The sequence below is a fragment of the Eleutherodactylus coqui genome, chromosome 2 (genome assembly GCF_035609145.1).
Source record: "Eleutherodactylus coqui strain aEleCoq1 chromosome 2, aEleCoq1.hap1, whole genome shotgun sequence".
NCBI lineage: Eukaryota > Metazoa > Chordata > Amphibia > Anura > Eleutherodactylidae > Eleutherodactylus > Eleutherodactylus coqui.
In genome coordinates this window covers 294192460-294211209 of record NC_089838.1, presented here as the reverse complement: position 1 = coordinate 294211209, position 18750 = coordinate 294192460, and the positions used below count along the sequence as shown (strand labels likewise).

The window sequence follows — 18750 nt, the reverse complement described above, 5'->3', positions numbered from 1 at the left end:
GAATACAGTGCCACATACAACCAGTGAACGGGTTTGATGTGGTTTCCCAAAGAAACCAGCCATGATTTTCTTATCTTGTTGAACCACTTGAAGGTGGAATTGCCTCTAAATTAATGCAGGAAATAGAATCTGGGGGCATCTTTAGTCAGCAGTGGGTTAGTCTAACCTGGCTGAGTCCAATTGTGAAGTCTGCGAAAGACATAGGAAGGTTTAGAGCAGTTATGGTCCAAGTAGCTCAATTGCAACATTAACAATCTCTATTATTAGAGCAGCATTCCCAACCCTTTTCCTCCGTTGCAAAACTACAACTCCCAGCATACAACAGCTGCCAGGACGTGCTGAGAATTGTAGTTTTGCAGGATCCTGGGGGAACATTGCTTTAGGGAATGCATTTTTTAACCACATATATTTCTTTTAAACTTGCTGCTTTCATAAAACTTATAGGGTTTGTCCGGGTGTGACCAATTCTTTAAAAATAAATGCAAAAGTGTTAAAACAGCATACCCAATTGTTACCTTGGGGATCCAGCACTGCGGCTCCTACAGTCCTCCTAGTCTTTGTTTAGGAACAGCTACCCCCAAGTGGAGGCCATGGCGGTCATGTATCATTCTCCTGGCATCACAGCTCAAATGCTGGGAGCCATGATGTCATGAGAATAGTACATGAGCACTGTGGCCTCCATGTTAACCCATTCAGGACTCAGCCCTAGCCATTTGACCTCGGTGTGCAGCATCCCAATGTTTTTGATGATTAAGTAGTCTTAGCCTCGTACTTTTTCTTTTGTAAATAAACTTTCAGTAAAATTAACAAACTCATATGACTCGACGTTTTACTTACACCGTATACTTTGTTATCTGAAAACATAACATTAGTTGTAACCTCGTGGTCTTTTTTTAATATTTGTAATTCGGGGTGTCTGGATTGGGGTCTAGGGAAGAATTCTAGTAATAAGAATATGTTAAGCTTCCTGTAGACAAAGGTTACAGCATAAATAGTTGTCAGCGATAAGTCAGAGTGAGGGGGAAGCCATTTACTGAGGAATATATATATATTCAATATTTCAGTAGAATTTAGTTGATGGGCACTAGATGTGTCATTGTGGATTTGGTCCTAGGCACTGCATATAGCATTGACATATAGAAAATGCCATGATCTGCGTTGATAGGACCTGTAAAGTTTATAACATAATTATAACAAGACTTTCTGAAAACTTCTAAAATAGTCCTGCAGAAATCTGTCTAATGATCTATGGGCTCTCATCATCTCCTCCACCATCACCTGAGGAACAAGGGAGAAACAAGCTGGGAATACCCGAAAGTTCCTGAGCCCCTAGGCGAACCTCGCCTAGGAGCGGCTGCTTTTCCTGCTGCGGCCTCTTGTTACAGGTGACAATACGATGTCCAGGGTTCCCGCAGTAGAAGCACAGCCCGTTCTTCCGACGAAAGGCCCTGCGATCTGGCGCTAACAGATAACCCAGTTCCATCTCCTCAGTCTGATTGTCGAAATCAATGGGATGCCGCTCCTTCAATACTGGAGTGAAGCTCTCTGGTTTGGCGACACCCCCAGGCCTCAGACGTCAATCAGCCCGTACCGCTAGTGTCACGGCTGTCTCTAACGTCTCCGGCTCAGGGGTGCTCAGTAACAAGTTCCTTACGGCCACAGACACCCCAGTAAGAAACAGGTCCTTTAAGGCCCGGTCATTCCACCCTGAATCTACACAGAACTGCTGGAAATGAGAACAAAATTCCTCGTCCGTCTTCTGGCCCTGCCGGAGACCTAATATCTTAGAAACTGCATAACCCACACGATCTGGCTCATCGTAAATCTGACCCAAAGCTGAGAAGAAAGAATCCACTGAATGGCGCGGGGGGAATCAGGAGGTAATGAAAATGCCCAATTCTGTGGGTCCTCCCCTAGTCTGGATATGACTATACCTACCCTCTGGTGCTCAGACCCAGAGGAGTGTGGGCGCAGACTAAAATAAAGTCTACAACCTTCGCAGAAAGCAAAAAAATGCCTTACAGTCTCCAAAAAAGAAGTCAGGTAAAGTCGCCTTGGGTTTCCTTATAGGTACAGATTCCTGTAACAACCTCGCCTGCATCTTAACCCCGACTTGCTCCTGGCGCAAAAGACGAGACGACAATTCCTGTACGAGCTGGGTCAAATTCAGAACCTGATCAGCTACTATTGAAACTGCCTCCATAGCAAACGAATACTCGGGGTCCAACCTACCCTGAATCTTTTTATGGCCAGTGTTTCTGTCAGGGCTGGTTTAGGAACGAGTGACTATAAGTCTCTACAACCAACTCTCTCCCCTGTCCCTACCTACTTGCCCCCCTAGGCTAACCCCCGGGCCACAACTGGGCGGTGGTCCCTACTCTGAACTGAAGGAACCCCGGTGACAGGGACAGGAGCGACCAACTAACAGAAGACAGAATCCAACAAAACCCAAGTAAGGATATAGAGTAAAATAACCTCCAAAGAACTTTGAAGAAATCCAGGGGAAGCCAGATAGGTCAGAGCAAACCAGGTCAGAAGACTGGAACGAGCAACCTGAGCGGGTGTTAGCTGGAGAACAATAGAAAACACTGGCAAGGACTGACAGTGTCTGAGGAACTAAATACCCAAAACCCAGCCTAGGTCGGGGCAGGGCCTGATGAAGCGCTGGCCGGTAATGCATAAAGTCCAGCCCTCCTCCAGCTGCGCCCCCAAACAGGGGAACTCCGAGCCCGGCCGCCGAGGCCCCACCCAGTAGCGCCGCGGACCCCACGTTGCAAGCCGACAAGGACGCCAAGCGACCCAGTGGGAGGCCAAGCAGCGCCACCGCAGCAGCCGACATAGCCAGCAGAACCACCAGGCCCGTGCACCACCACCGCCATGAGCGAGTCCCTTCCTGATACTGAGGGGCGTGATAGTGGATGGTCACTCTGTCCCCCCTAAGTTCCGCTATTATGCCTAGTGGCACTGGAGGAAGTTCATGTCCAACTGTTTGAGACCTGAAAGTCCAGGAGGGCAATGTAATCTCCAGCAAGTAGTTGCTGGAGATGTTTTCTTTAAAAGTCTTTGGGCCTGGATTTTTGGAATGGATGGCAGGTTGGTAGTGGGGCCATCCATTCCATTTCCTCTACTCCGGGTTGAGAGCCAAGGTTAATCAGCATAGGTGCTGAGGGTGGGCCAGGAAGAGGTATATAATTGGCAGTTTTCACAGACACAAGAGAGACTGGATGTTTGCTGGACCCAGGCAGTCTGTTATACCTACTGAAGGTAAAAGTCTGGCTGTTTTGTGCACCTGCAGCAATTGACCTGTACAGGCAGGGACTGTCTGTGAATTTAATGCTGGAGAAGCTGGACTGCTGTTTTCATGCCTGAAGCCAAGGCTGTATTTTCTTTGATTTGTTGGACTGAAAAATAAACACAGGTCACGCCTGTACTTGGACTTTAAACATGTCTCTGTCTCTGACTGCCATACACACCGCAAACCCGCACTCTACCGAGCTGTCTTCCCACACTATTTATATTTGTTTTAAAGAAGTTTGTAATGTGTCTACCATAAAAATACCTCTTTATTCTTATTTTGCTTTTATCCCCCCATCCCTTTTCTTTTTTTTTCTGTACCCAACCCAAAAAATTTACAAATAAAGAATTTCTTTAAAATTTCTTTTAAAACAAAACCTTTTTAATCATTTTATGCTATTCTATGTCCTTTTTTGGTGCAGCTGCTAATCCATGTGGCTCGGGACAACGCAATTAATCTTCTTCCCCCTCTGGCAGCTGACAATATATTCCCCTACAGAAGGAGATTTCTCATCTATATTCCTTGTACTGCAGAGGCTTCATCTTCCTGACCCAGTGCGGGTCTCACCTTCTCCCGCGGCTCCAGCTCTCTGATGTGCCGGCCAGCCGGTGGACCGAGAGCGACATTTCTGTGTGGGCCTCTGCGAGACCCGCACAGAAATAGAGCATGCCGCGATTTGTTTTCCACGTGTGATTTCGCGTGGACAAATCGCGTCCGTCTGCCTAGGATTGCGTTTTTTAATGCAATCCTATGGCAGCTTCCACGGGCGGAAATTCTGCAGCGGGCCTTACAGTGTGAAAACTACCGTAGGTGGCTTCATACTCGCATGGAAGTAGCATTGTTTATTTTTTATGATCTATATCAGGGGTGTCAAACTCATTTTCACCGAGAGCCACATCAGTCTTAGGGCTAATGCCCACGGACGAATTATCGCTACAGAATTCGCTACTCGCCTTGAATTCCGCAGCAATGTCCATCCATAGACATGCTATGGTAAACGAATCTCCCATGCCCACGAGTGGAAATCTACTGCCATTTACCACTCGTGGCAGAGAATCTCAGCATGTTCTATTCTCTGTGGAAAATCATGTGAACTGCTTCCATTGCAGTCAATGAAAGCCATCCGTCCCGCAATACTTCCGCTGAGGGTACAGCGAGAATCCACGTCACCACCCAGCACCGGCGCATCATGCGCTGCACTGCGCATCGCACCAGGCGAGACACTCCCGGCGGATCTGGACAGGTGAGTATAGGGTCTCTGGGGGGGGGGCCGGGTTCGATTCCGCTGCGATATTTGGCAGGCAGAATCCAACCCAGCCATCGGCATGAGCCCTTGTGGTTGCCATCAAAAAGCTGCTTGTAATTGTAAGACTGCATAGTGAAGGTTTGTTCACTCGAGGAATTTGCCCAGTGTATTATGTATAGAATAAAACCCATTGATTTCAATGGCGTCATTCACATGAGCGTATATTTTCAGGTGATGTTCATGTGAAAAATACGCAACATCACCTATTTTGGTGTGTATTACGCACCGCAGTATGCCATTGCAATGAATGGGCCAACGCAAATACACAGTGAATATGCAGGAAACTTGTGCATTCACTGCATATTTGTGCACCAATTCAATGGCCCGTATGGACGTAAGTGATTTTTCAATCCCACAAATAAGCTGCAGATTTGCTCAACCAAAATGCACTTACGCCTGTGTAAACAAGCCCTAATAGTGGCCACACTAATAATAATGACCCCCACAGTGGCCGGAGTAGTAATACTGTCGCCCATAGTGGCCGCAATAGTAATAGGGTCCCTTATGTAGGTGGCTTCAGTAGTGATACAGCAACCGCAGTATTCCCATTAGTAATAGTGACCTCGCTATTGGCGTCGCCTTGGAAGCATCCCTACAGGCATTCCACTCACCCATCCTGCAAGTCTGGTTCGCCAGCGGCAGTGCAGTCTGCGACCAGTGACCTCTCCCGTCAGCGTTTGTGGTGCGTACAGGTTGGCACACACTGACGCCAGGGTGAGTTGGGGGGTCTTATGTTTGACGCGTGTGATCTATAGAATGAGTGTGATAACTAACGGTTAGACAAGCCCTATGAAAGAATAATGGGGGATGGGATTGGGATGGGGGTCATGTATGCATCAAGTTTGCAAATGGGGGATTGAATAATCCACAGCGCCACTTAATGAAAGGCAGCTACCCTATGAGTGTATTTGCAATATGATTAGTTATGTCAGCCAAACACGAGTATTCGTGTACATACAGCTGCTTCAAGGTTCTTGTCACTCATCAGTGCACAGTGGGATTCTTGTTAGGCCAGGTCTATATAAGATTCCCTATGACTTTTGGTGCTCTCCACAAGGAAAACCATTGCATCCCCCAGACTCACCCAACCAACCTGAATCCTACTATATATACACTGAAGATATACTGAACAGCTGTCTGTACTAGGATATTCTGGTCTGGTTTACATCCCTTACATAGGCCCGAGCCTTCTTCATCTGTACTAGTAGACACAGACACTACTAATAGCCTGGAGCGGTGTCTGAAGAACAATGAAGGGGGCGCAGTGGTTGCAGCTGATTGGTAGGAGTGTCAAGGGTTAGTCCCCCATCAATCTGATATTGATGGCCACTCCTAAGGACACGCATTGAATTTTAGTCTTGAAGAACTTCTTTAAAGGGGTTTACCAAGTTTTAAACTTATTCCCTATTTACAGGATAGGAAAAAAAAGCGTCTGATCAGTGGGGGGGTCCAAGCATACGCACTGCTGCTTCATTCATCTCTATGGGACTGCTGGATATAACTGAGTATTGCAATCAGCAGTCCCATAGAGATGAATGGACGGCAGTGCACATGCTCGTCTGCCACGGCATTCAAATGAAGGGATACATGACCCTGTTTCTGTGATTGGTGGGGTTCCCAGTAGTCGGACACCCACCAGCCACTTATCCCCTCTGCGCAAATTAATAGACACTGTAACTTGATTGTGTGGGTCATTAGGAGGGTGGAGATATCGAATATGTATAGCAATCCCAGCCAAGCTCCCATTGATGCCCACACGATCAGTGATGTACATGTATGACAGCGTTGGCCAGGAACGAAACCCCGATGATGTACATGTAGGAAATAGGGGTTGAAATACCTCTTTTAACAGTTCTCCTTCACTTGTATACAATACTTCTTAGCTGTACATGATCATTCCTCTTTATGATTAGTGAATATGTAGATTATTAAATAACTATACCCTGTCCCCAGTCTTGGGCTTTCTCGGACCAGCAGCTCCTCATCCCTCTCTGTCTTCTAACTGCCTCTCCACTTAAAGATGGCCGACATTCCACCTCTGTTGCCGTGGTTGTACCCGAGAGCTGTAGGTCCAAATGTAGCCTCGCGTGGGCATCTCATAAAGGTGTATATCACTCATATATATGTATGTAAATGGAACGAGGTTGGCAAGATGGGGTATATGTGAGACTAAGTAATAAACAAGGGTGTAGGGAGTTTCTTGGCTTCGGAGGACACTAAAATCAACTTCTCTCCATACTAGAAAGGCTGATAATAGAAAATGAAGATAAGATGGACTTCATATTTGGGATTCCCCTATTGATGTTATATTTGACATTATATTGGCTATTTTTGGATACAGTGTGAGGCCCCTCCATACAGCATCATGGGACATATACAGGGGGTGGACAAAAATATAGAAACACCGTACAAAATGCATGCTTTAAAATCGGTCTCTACATGTCTTTTTGAAATATGATTTATAATCCCATGTAACTTAAGTGGAGGTAATACGACACAAATGCTGCTGGGCAAATGTTCACATCTGGCCAAGCAACAAGCTTCCATTGGTCTGGGGTTTGAGCCACTCAGCTGCTGTTTCCAGCTAGCTCCTGAAAACACACAGAGCAAGGCAAGAGGTGAAGTAAACACAAATTTGGCGGGAAAACTCTCAGTCCAGCAGGGATCAAAAAGGCAACTCAGTGCCAATGGTTAAAATCCCATGCATTTTGTGCGGTGTTTCCATATTTCTGTCCACCCCCTGTATAGCAACCCTCCATGTGGTGGCTTGTTTTTTGCAGAGCGAGTTGTAGTTTCTATTAGCTATCAAAAAGTTGTATGAAAATGGTACTATTCTATGCAAACTTTTAATGGAAAAAACAGGGTTCAAGTATTAAAAAGTTTCAATTTTGGCACTAGTTCCAAAATTGCAACTTTTTGGGAGTTAATGCCAGGCCCTGCTATTTTTTAACGTGAACAGGGCATAGTTAGGGGGCATGACCTTGCATGGACCATTACATTTAGTATAATTTATGCCAGAAATTGGCATAAATTATAGCTGAAGCCTATGCCAGCTGGTAGCTGACGTAGGTTTCATTGTGGCGGAAGGACAGTGCCACCAGATGTGACAAATGTATTAAGAGGCTTGAGCATCTTAAAGGGAATCTGTTACCAACTATGAGCACCATAAATTAAGTTATGGCGCTCTCATGTGGCAGGTTCCCAGGAGTTCTGGATGTACATTTCATACTTAGCCAGCTCCTCAGTCCCACGTTGTCAACCCCAAAAGTCAGCGCACAGACTGTGCATCGTACTCAAAGCTGCACGCTGCACAGTCCGAGTGCCAACGTTCGAGAGTGACAGTGTGGGAACAAATTGTTGGATTTGTACAACGAATACATCATCAGACTCATGGAAACCTCTATGAGCACCATAACTTAATTCATAGTGCCTATAGGTGGCGACAGGTTCCCTCTAATACATTTATGCGATGGACAAAGTTTACTTCGAGTGAGAATGTCTGAGTAAATATGCCACCATGTATCTCAGCTTCTGAACTACTACAGTTACAAAGAATACAAAGGAGTGGATGGAACGAACATATTTCTTGTCTTCTAGAACATGAAAGAATGTTTATGGATGATAACAGACTACGCCATCTTTGTCTTCTTATACGGAGGTGCATCAACCTCTGCATAGTCCAAGGCTTCACATGCATAATCACAATCCTCTGTGTTCTCCTCTCCGATGTCTTGTCCAGATGGAGCATCTTCCTGCTCTTTTACCTGCTTCTTGTAAGACTGATTTGAGTTGGCGAGGCTACAGCATGGCACCTGTCCCGGTCCCTTGGCTTCTGGAGCGGGATCGGTGCTACAGACTTTTCTGCTATTGTCTTTTTCATCATTTAAGAAGGGATTTTGGCCCTGGAAGAGCAATAATCAAGTGTTACAAGACATGCAATGATAATAAGATGATCTGCCTAATACATTAACAGGTAGAGATGAGCGAATGTACTCGTTAAGGGCGATTTCGCAATCGAGCATCGCTATTTTCGAGTACCTTACTACTTGGGTGAAAAGATTCGGCCGGTTGCAGAGGGGAGTGAGGGGGGGGTGGGGGGGAGAGAGAGCTCTCCCCCCTGTTCCCCACTGCTACTCCCCGCTCCACCCCGCCCCCCGAATCTTTTCACCCAAGTAGCCAGGTACTCGAAAATAGCGATGCTCGATTGCAAAATCGCCCTTAACGAGTACATTCGCTCATCTCTAGTAACAGGCACACAATTCTGAATATATTAGGCACATCTCAGGTCATCCTCCACAAAAATAAATCTACGCCATATAAGTCATAAAAATCTATGTTCTAGCATAAAATACAGTAAATGTGACAGTAAGCAGGCTGCCACGCCCCCTGCTGCTAAGCCCAACCCACAATTAATTTGTAAATGGCGTGCAGTAAGAATGCCAGGATATTGCTATCCATTAGGTCAATAAGCCAACGGCGATACCAATAAATAATTTCTGCTGCCTTCTTCTCACCACCAAAACTATATTTTTTAACCAATGGGCCGGTGTGAGGGCTGGCTTTCTTGCCGAGCGAGCTGTAGTTTCTATATGTACCATTTGGGGGTACATAGACATTTTGGATAGTTGTTATTCCATTTTCTTCTTGGAAGTGATGCGATCCAAAAACCCTGCAATTCTGGCATTCCGTATTTTGTTTTTTTGCATTCACCGTGCAGGATTAATAATGTGATATTGTAATGGAATGGACTTTTACAAACACGGTGATATTTACATTTTTTAACGACTGGGAAAGGGGTTTTCTTTTAACTTTAATAAAAAAAAATTTTTTCACTAATAATACATTTTAAAAATATTTAACTAGGAATGTCTGATCACATGTACAGTATACTCTAATGCTTCCATGCTGCATCATATTATACTTTTATAGACATCTTATTAAGCCAGAGCTTAATAGGAAGAAATCCATTGCAGGCCTGAAGGTCTTCACAAAGCCCCGAGCAGCAATGATCTTGTCATGGAGGGGCCATTAGGGAGCCCCCTACCTCTGTCATGCAATTTAAATGCCACTGTCCATACTGAGGGTTAATGGCTGGGACCAGCTCAGTGATGTCATTCACTGAGTGGCTGTGATTGGCTCATCAAGCGCCGGCTGTGATTAGCTGGCTGGGGCTCGATTAGGCAATCGTAGCACTCGCTTTGCTGGAGGCAGGGTATTCAAAGTCCCATCACCAGGAAGAAGCTCAGCTGTCAGACGGGGAGGACGCAGTTTGCCACAGCGCTGCCGTAGACCATCGGGACACTGCAGACCAGGTGAGTATAAGCCCCTCCCCATTCCCCTGAAAATAAGAAACTGTGCCTTTTTTGGGGCAAAAATTAATATAAGACAGTGTCTTATTTTTGGGTAAACACGGTATAAGACTTAGACCTCGATCATGTGATATTAATGCACATCAGAAAAGTAAGCCATGGTTTTCAATGGAAATCTGCATCATAAATCAGTGCAGTTACTTCGGATCTTCATTTGATGATGCCACAGATCCGCATGTGAATTAGCCACATTAATCGGAACTCAGCAGTACAAAGATTTTCAGACTCGGATTCTGCATCATGAATTGATAGGCCAACTATTTCGTTTCTGACACGGATTTTAAATCCACGTGGAGCTTGATGAGGTGCTAAACTGGCGCAAATTCCGAGGCAGATATCAGCGTGGACTCAGCATCGGTATGTTTCTATTCAATGACAGAAAGCAAAGATCCTGAAAATGGTTTGGAATCCATGCAGTGTGTTAGAAACTTTGCAGAACTTTTCATTACACAATGATACGACTTTAGAGATAGATAACAGATATACAATCCGGTCACCACCTGCATGTACTGTTTCAGTTTTCGCTTGTTTTGCTCCAATACAGTTTTCGCTGTGTGTAGCGCGTTCTCTTTGGAGTTTTTCATCATGATCTAGAATGGACAGATGGAAAATAAGGATTACTCATTAGACTGGGTGTTGGGGATGAAGTTTGCTGTGATAGTAGTAAAAGCATTTTTTTAAATTCGTTTTATTGAAGTTTTAACATACAAAATTGTCAGAAAATTACAATTCACAGTGCATGAGAGTTTTATTGCCCATAACACTTGCTGTAGAGGTCCGGAACCCCAGAAGGTGGAGAAAGATAAACCATATCAGGGCTAAACATGCTGGATGTCACAGATTGCATCCCAAGATCTGGTGCTGGAGTGTGGATCTGCTTGTGATGGGGAGGAGTTACATCACTTTCTCCCTTTATAGACTATATAATTATATGGTATGACAGCGTTAACCGTCTTCCTCCACATAGAAAGTGACAGATTTTTATGATCCATCCATCGATTGTTTTCCTGGCCAGGAATAATGATTCTCTCAGAAAGACTCTGACATGGTGCTGCCATTGTTCTTCATCTAGTATGCCCAAATTTCAGGGCATGTATGAACCGAGACTCTGAGAGGACTCCTGTAACCTCCTCCCAGAACCTCTGAATGACCGGGCATTCCCATATCATGTGCCAAATGTCCGATGAACACATATATGCAATTTGTTGATGGAGTCCTACCCATTCTATGTAGACTTACTGGAGGAGTTAACATTGGTTTATTATATATAATTGGACCATTTTGTTGTTTGCCGCTGGTGAAACAAATAGAGGAGATTCCAACAAATCCTGATAAGTATCGTCAGTTAATGTCGGAATGAGTGATCTCCACTTTAGCAGGGCAGGAGGTGTTGTCTGGGATATTTTGAGTGAGATATGGTGGGAATACAATGTGGATATAAGGCCCTGAGGGCCTTGGCAACGCAAAATGTCTAGTAAGGAATAATGTGATTTGTAGCACCCAGGGGTTGAAAATTGTGTTTGCAGTGCATGCCGGACATGGAGGAATTTGTGAAAGTGTGATTGTGGTAATTCATACTCAGTCTGCAGCTGTTCAAATGAGAGTAAAGTATTCAGAGTATATCAAACTACTAATGACCACTTGTCTGTATGTATGTGTGTGAGTGATTCTTATGCTCCACCCCTGTTAAGGTCATCGCTCCACACCCTCTGGATGCCATCGAAGGTCCTACAACATATATAAAACAGAGTCTGACCGACAGAAGAACAGCACAGTTAGGGCTCTTGGAAGGTGAGGGCAAAAATAACAAGATGAGAATACAACTAAGCCATTATTTTCTCAGACACAATTCAGCAGTCCTGACAGAACACACTAACCTACCTCCACCACAGAGATCCGGTGGGCTTAAAGGGGTTGTCTCGCGGCAGCAAGTGGGGTTATACACTTCTGTATGGCCATATTAATGCACTTTGTAATGTACATCGTGCATTAAATATGAGCCATACAGAAGTTATTCACTTACCTGCTCCGTTGCTAGCGTCCCCGTCTCCATGGATCCGTCTAATTCTGATGTCTTCTGGCGTTTTTAGACGCGCTTGCGCAGTCCGTGCTTCTGGCTGGTGAATGGGGGCGCTCGTGCCGGAGAGCTGGTCACCGCGTCGTCATTGTAGCTCCGCCCCGTCACGTGTGCCGATTCCAGCCAATCAGGAGGCTGGAATCGGCAATGGAACGCACAGAGCCCATGGTGCACCATAGGAGAAGACGCGCGGTGCACCATGGGAGAAAACCGCAGTGCATCCCTGGGAAAGGACCGGTGGCCATCTTAGGGAGAATATTTTTATAACTCCATATTTCGTCGGATCGGTGAGTAGCAAGCGGTTTAAAAACCGCTTTACATTGCTATTTTATGCCAGGGGAGTGACAGGGGTAATGTAAAATTTTGATGCTTGCCGCGAGACAACCCCTTTAAGGACCTGTGGAGATGTCATTTCTGTGGGAGGAGCCTAGCTGTGTGTGTGATGTGTGGAAATCAAGCTGCTGTGTGTGTGATGTGTGGGGTGTAGTAGAGCTGTGTGTGTGCATGTATCATGTAGCAGAGCTGTGTGGCGCATTGCGACTATACACTGCGACTATAATTTCCTACACAACTCAGCAGTGCTGACAGAGCACACTGACCTACCACAGAGATCCAGTGGGCTGAAGGACATGTGGTGATGCCACTGCTGTGGGAGGAGGCAAGCTGTGTTTGTCTTTTGTGGTAATCAAGCTACTGTGAGTGTGATGCGCCACCAGAAATACTGATGCTATAATGTCCTAATAATTACTAGTAGTTCTCCTAAAGTTGTATGCCCCGACCCTCCCATCCATGGTCGTCTTGAGCATCTCTGAAAGTCCGGGATTGCGCCACAGAGGTGTATCTGCTATAATGTCTGTGAATTGGCCAATGGTTTTTGCCCATCTCCAGATTTGTAAAGCACATTTGTGTATTGGGAGCATTTTACCCGAGAGCACCGAGGGTGACTCCAATACGGGCCACAGCCTGGGAACTTTTAAGTAGTGCGCCAGATGTGACTGAGTTGGGCAGTGGGCTATCCTTCACCCAGCTTCTGAGATGGATCAGCTGGCCAGCCATATAGTATAAGAATAGGTCTGGAAGGGAGGCTCCCGCATCTTTCTTTGGCCTTTGGTGTGCGGAGAGGCACTGGTTTGGGGCGTGAATTTCCCCATATAAAGGTAGACATCAAAGAGTTTAATGCTTTGAAAAAGTGGTTTAGGATCCATGTGTCCGCAATGATTTTTAATTAATTTCCGCAATGAATCGCCGATCTTCCGTGGTGTTAAACCGCATGCAGAATCTGGCTCTGCCATGTGCAGGCGGCCTTAATGGTAACCCTGTATATCATAGTGCGGTAAAGGGTGTAAAATTTCGGCACCCATTGGCTATACAGGCAAATGTCAATTCTTATAATCGGTACCCTTTATCTTCCAGTTTCTTGCTGATACTATCACTGCTCCCAGTACTGTTGTGGAGGACTCCATCACGCATTTGCAAAGCTTTTTCCCAGGGGGCATTGCATGGCCCATAAGACTGCTACACTCTTGTGGTGTTCACCACAAGGAGAAACATTATTTCTCCCAGACTATACACAGATAAACCTCAATGTGATTCATAAGACTTACCCTGGAGTTCTGGTCATGAAAATTGGATTCGATATGTTGCTGCAGGATAGAGCAGTACATAGGGAGGATTTTATCACATGCAACACAATGAGCGGCTTCAATTTTCTTCAGGAAATGCTCCATGCCCAATACTGTGAAAAGCAACAAAATTGAGTAATTAACCCCTAGAGGACTGGACCACTTCAATGGTACTCAAACTGTAGTACCACGATGGAACATTGTGCAACGTATAGCGCTGTCTGCTTCCGGCAATGAAGCAACTCTGTACATTGGAGCGCCAGCCTGCAGGAACAGCTGATCAGTAGGGGTCTCTCGCCAATCAGCTATTGAAGACTTGTAATTCATCTAGAAGTGAGACGACCCCTTTAAATGGTGAAGTGGTAAGGGGGCTCCAATATGTAAGTGGCTTTGTCATTACCTTGGGTGAGATCCTGATTGCAATTAATTTGCTGGATTGTTGTGTTGAGGTCTTCAACGAGCCCACGCCGCTCTTCTGTCTTCTTATTGCTGTGCAACATTTCCTCCTGGAAGAAGATGCAAAGTGATATTAGAGGAAAGGGGCTTAAAAAATACTAACTATTTGTGTGTCACCATTTTCAAGATCCCTGTTTACTGTCAGTGAATGGAAACATCCTTTGTAAACGGAGGCTGAAAATGTGTACAAACATGATATTCAGGGCTGGATTATCACTGGAGCATTAGGAGCACTGCCTCGGGACCCCACAATATCAAATACTCAGGGGACGCCCCAGCTGTCTGCTCTTCGGCGGGCTGAGGGAGGCCCCCCAACTGCTTCTTACCGATTCGGCAAATCTTTCTGTTTGCTGGTTAACAAACAAATTACATACTCGCCTTTTGCGCTCTCCAAGGCACTCTGGAGTGCTCCTTCCTATTTCCATGTACATGCTCAGACACGTGACTGGCGCTGGCCAATCCCAGAGCTGTGCCTGCAATTATCAGCACCAGCCACTATACAGGGTCAGAGCGATTTGCCTCTGCTCATAAACCTGTGTATTTTGCAAGCGCCAGAATAGTTGATCAGCAGGATCAACGACTGCTAACCCATCCTTTGGAGAGATCATTAGTAAAAATAGCGCTGAAAACCCCTTTAATTTAGTGGGGCAGAAAAGAGGAATTATTAATTTTGGGGGCAGAAAAGGGGCATTATTAATGCGGTGAAAGGGAGACTTACAGGGACAGAAAAGAGGCACTGTTACTGATGGGGACATAAAACGGGGCACTTTTACCACGCGGAGGGCATTAAAAACAGCACTTACTGCGTGGAGCCTAATTACTATCTGAGACACTATGGATTGTGTAGAGCTGTGGAAAATGTAGGGAGGGTGATGGCAAAGCAAGGCGCCAAAGATGTCTGTGTGTCAAATTCTGCAGAGACAAGTTGTGGCCAAGAGAAGTCATTGTGGTGGTCTGGGACTGGATAGAAAAGACATAATCATTAAATCTTGCCAAGTCGGGTATCTGTGAGCTGAAGCCATCTGTATAGGCAACTGCTGGCCACCACCTTGCACCACGGGTTTAACTAGTAGGACATTTCTGTATTGATAAATGCTCAGGAGTATTTTCACCAATGATCTTCACTACTGAACCCTGTTGTATGTACTTTTAGATACTGTATTGCAGTGGCAACTAATCTCTTTGCAGGGTGCCAGACAGCACCCATTAAACCCCACCTACAGATCTTTTTGGACATATTTAGTTGGACCAATCATCTCTTGGTCTACAATTGCATGAAGAATCAAACTGCCGAATTGTCTGGAGTAGGATAAAGATACCTGCAGGAAGTCTGCCACCTGCTTGGAAAACTTCTCCTCGATATAATGGAAAACTTTCTCATGGAATCGGCTCTGTAAGTGACGTTTCATTTCCTCATCGTAAAGGGTGTGGAACTTGCAGAAAGAGCATGTAAACTGGTACCTGGAGGGGGAACACTTGGTTATTTCAGTATGGTCTCATATAGTGTAATACATGCTATATTTATTTTTATCCACTTTACTCTGCATAATGTACCTTTTAACTATCTGGCTCACGGACTGGTTCTTGCTCTTATGAGGCTTCTTGGAAGTTGAATGTATATCTTCTGTTGGAAAAAGAAGTCAAAAACAGTATTGACATGGGATTTGTATGCTCTTCCCATGTCTGCGAGAGTTTTCTCAAGTTTCTCCATATTCCTCCCATACTCCAAAAACATAATAAGATAATTGAATTTCTATGAACTTGGCGCTTGACTGCATGGAGCTCTATGAGCAATTTCTGTTGCAAAGGAAATGAATACCAAACACCCCATAGACTACAATTCTCAGAATTCACCATGCTGCTATACATTCCTGAAAATGGACGAGGTTAGCCTGATTAATCTGGACTGATAAACCAGAACTTTTGATAGACCATATCTGGCACTTCTACACACATAGCAATTGGAATTACTATGTTCCCACGTATTATAGCTCATCCATCCCAACCAAAGGTTGTAGTCAGCGTACTCCGTTTCCATGGCCATAGTGTCCTCAAATGTGGGGTCAGCTATGGCCACCATGTTACTTGGTGTCACTATCTTGGGGGCCAGGGGGGTGATGAGGGACTAGGGAACGGTTTCCATTCTAGTGCATCTTGCAAGTCCCCTAGTTTAAAATTCTCTAGGGGATAGTCTGACCCCCCCCCCTATATTGGTTCCCCACCAATATGTTCCGGCATCCACAGGACTCGGGTTTTCTATAGTTAGGGCGAGGGGCATGCTGAAGCTGGATCTTCCGATCATGGTTACGTCTGGCAGGTTGCCTCCTCGGGAGCAGGAGCCTTCTTGCAATGAAAGGCGTGGATCCAGGAGCTCTTTCCGTCTAGTTTCACTGACGTGGCCATGGTCAGCAACATTTGGTAGGGACCCTTGTATTTATGTTCAAATTGCTTCATAGACCCAGTCCCCAGGGAGTAGATCATGGGTCCCTGTGTTGGCCTTTGGATCTGGAATTAAAGGAAACACCTGGGCATATACTTTGGTTAGTTCTTGTGCCAGGGACATCACATATTTGGTTAGTACATCAGACTGGAGCTGTTGGGGGAAAATAGCAGCCTAGTCTGGGGGCTGACCTGAACAGGATCTCGTCAGGGGACAAGGAATGCTCCCCTCGGGGGGTGTAGCAGACCCTAAACAGGATAATGGGTAGGCTCTCGGGCCAAGGTATGCCAGTCTCTTGGGATGTTTTCAGCATTCTGTTTTTCAGTCTTTCCACTTTCCCACTACTCTGGGGTTGCTAAGGGGTGTGAAAGGCCAGGTTTATAGCCAGGGCTTCCCAAACATCTTTGGTCACATTTGCAGTAAAGGCTGGTGTCTGGTCACTCTCAATCACTTCCGGGTCCACAAATCTACAGACCACCTCACTGAGTAATTTCTTTGCTGTGGTCTTCACCATCATATTAGTCGCTGGGTAGGCCTCCGGCCAACCCGAGAACATGTCAACTATTACCAGTGCATATTCAAACCTGCCACTCTTTGGCATGTGGATGTGGTCAATTTGAATCCTCTGAAAGGGGTACAGGGGCTTGACCAGGTGTTTCTGGGGGAGCTTCTTGGTGCATCCGGGATTGCACTCTGCGCAGATGGCACATGACTTGCAAAATGTCTAGGTGAGTGAGATGCCTGGGGCCATGTAGTACCTCTGGATAAGCCCATTCATCAGTGTCTTAGACAGGTGTGTAAGGCCATGTGCCCATTATACTACGGCTGGGTATAGGCATCCAAGTAGGCATGGTTTCTTGTTGACTTCATAGAGGCCATGTTTATTGGCTGTGGCTCCTTTCTTCATCCAGAGGTCCTTCTCTTTTTGACTGGATTTCTCCTGTAGTTCTTGTAGGTAGCTTTGGTCTATGGGGTGCGCTTGCACCGTCATCACTGGCTCTGCCTTCACCTGACTCCCAATTCTCCACTGTCCTGCAGCTGCTTCCTTAGCTGCCATGTCCGCCAAGTGGTTACCTCATGCTTCTGCAGAGTTGAGCCATCCATGGGCTTTTACTTTCAGTATGGCCATCTGGGTGGGCAGAAGTGCATCCATCAAATCCAAATCCGGGATTAAGAGAGAGCACTGAAGGTGGAGGTGTCTGGCCACTGAAAGAGGCTTGGGTTGGGTTTGGCTCAGGATATCAGCAAAGCCATGAGAGGCCAGAAGCACCAGTGATTGCCTGAGGATCGAATCCAAGGTTTTGTCCAGGAGAGCTTGGGCTGCAAAGACTGCCCGTAAGCAGGAGTGGCCACCTCTGGCAACTGGGTCCAGGCGAGCAGAAAAGTAGACGATGGGCCCGAATCTGTAGCCATGGGACTGGGTAGGACCCCAGTGTCATGTCCTTGTCTTTCTGACACGAAGAGCTTGAAGGTCTTGTCATAGTCCGGTTAGCCCAGCACTGGGGCAGAGGAAATTGCCTGCTTGAGCAGGGTAAAGTTTGATAGCGCTTCCGGTGAGAGACTGAAAGGATCCGCCTTCAAAGCAACATACAGAGGTTGCATCAGTAGAAAGGCTTCTGGAATCCATGCTCAGCAGTAGGAGAGGAGTCCAAGCAATGCGTGAAGTGCCTTTGGTTCTTGAGGTAATGGAATCTGCTGTATGGCAGTAACTAGGTCTTGGGTGAGGTGTTTTGTACCCTTCGAGATGCAGTGTACTAAGAACACAACTGACGTTGTGCACCACTGAAGCTTGGGTTTTGAGGCTTTGCACCCCTGACTGGCGAGGAAGCAGAGGAGACTCTCAGATGTTTCTGCCATGGGGTAGCAGGTCATCTACATACTGGAGGAGGACAACATTTGGGTTCTCCAGTTGCCATGTATTCAAGAGGAGGGCCATGGCTGTAGCAATGGAGAGTTCTCTGCTCCCTGTGGCATTACTGTCCAAGTGTACTGTCGGCCATCATGAGTAAAGGCAAAGGGGTATCGGCAGGACGCGTGCAGAGGGACGCTGAAAAAGGCATTTGCTAGGTCCACCAATGTAAAGTACATAGCCGAGGGTGGGATCTCGAACAGCAAGGTGTGAGGGTTTTGCACGATAGGCGTGTCCAAGACGGTGGCCTCATTAATGGTTCTGGGATCTTGGATC

The 18750-nt window shown here is 46.0% G+C and overlaps 1 protein-coding gene across 7 annotated transcripts in view; it reads right to left on the bottom strand.

Moving 5' to 3' along the window:
• Positions 1-8099: 8099 nt before the first annotated feature.
• The window catches only part of LOC136612717 (DBIRD complex subunit ZNF326-like), a 131624-nt gene continuing 120973 nt past the window's right edge, over positions 8100-18750 (bottom strand). For 6 of the 7 annotated variants that reach the window (XM_066593272.1, XM_066593273.1, XM_066593274.1 and 3 more), the window contains 6 exons: positions 15680-15749; positions 15445-15586; positions 14070-14175; positions 13652-13782; positions 10471-10560; positions 8100-8503 (listed from right to left, as the gene is read on the bottom strand). In XM_066593272.1, the coding sequence (XP_066449369.1) occupies positions 8231-8503; positions 10471-10560; positions 13652-13782; positions 14070-14175; positions 15445-15586; positions 15680-15749 (812 nt within the window). In that variant the 3' untranslated portion in view covers positions 8100-8230. Of the gene's footprint in view, positions 8504-10470; positions 10561-13651; positions 13783-14069; positions 14176-15444; positions 15587-15679; positions 15750-18750 lie in introns of those variants that run through there. The other variant, XM_066593271.1, reaches the window with a different exon arrangement.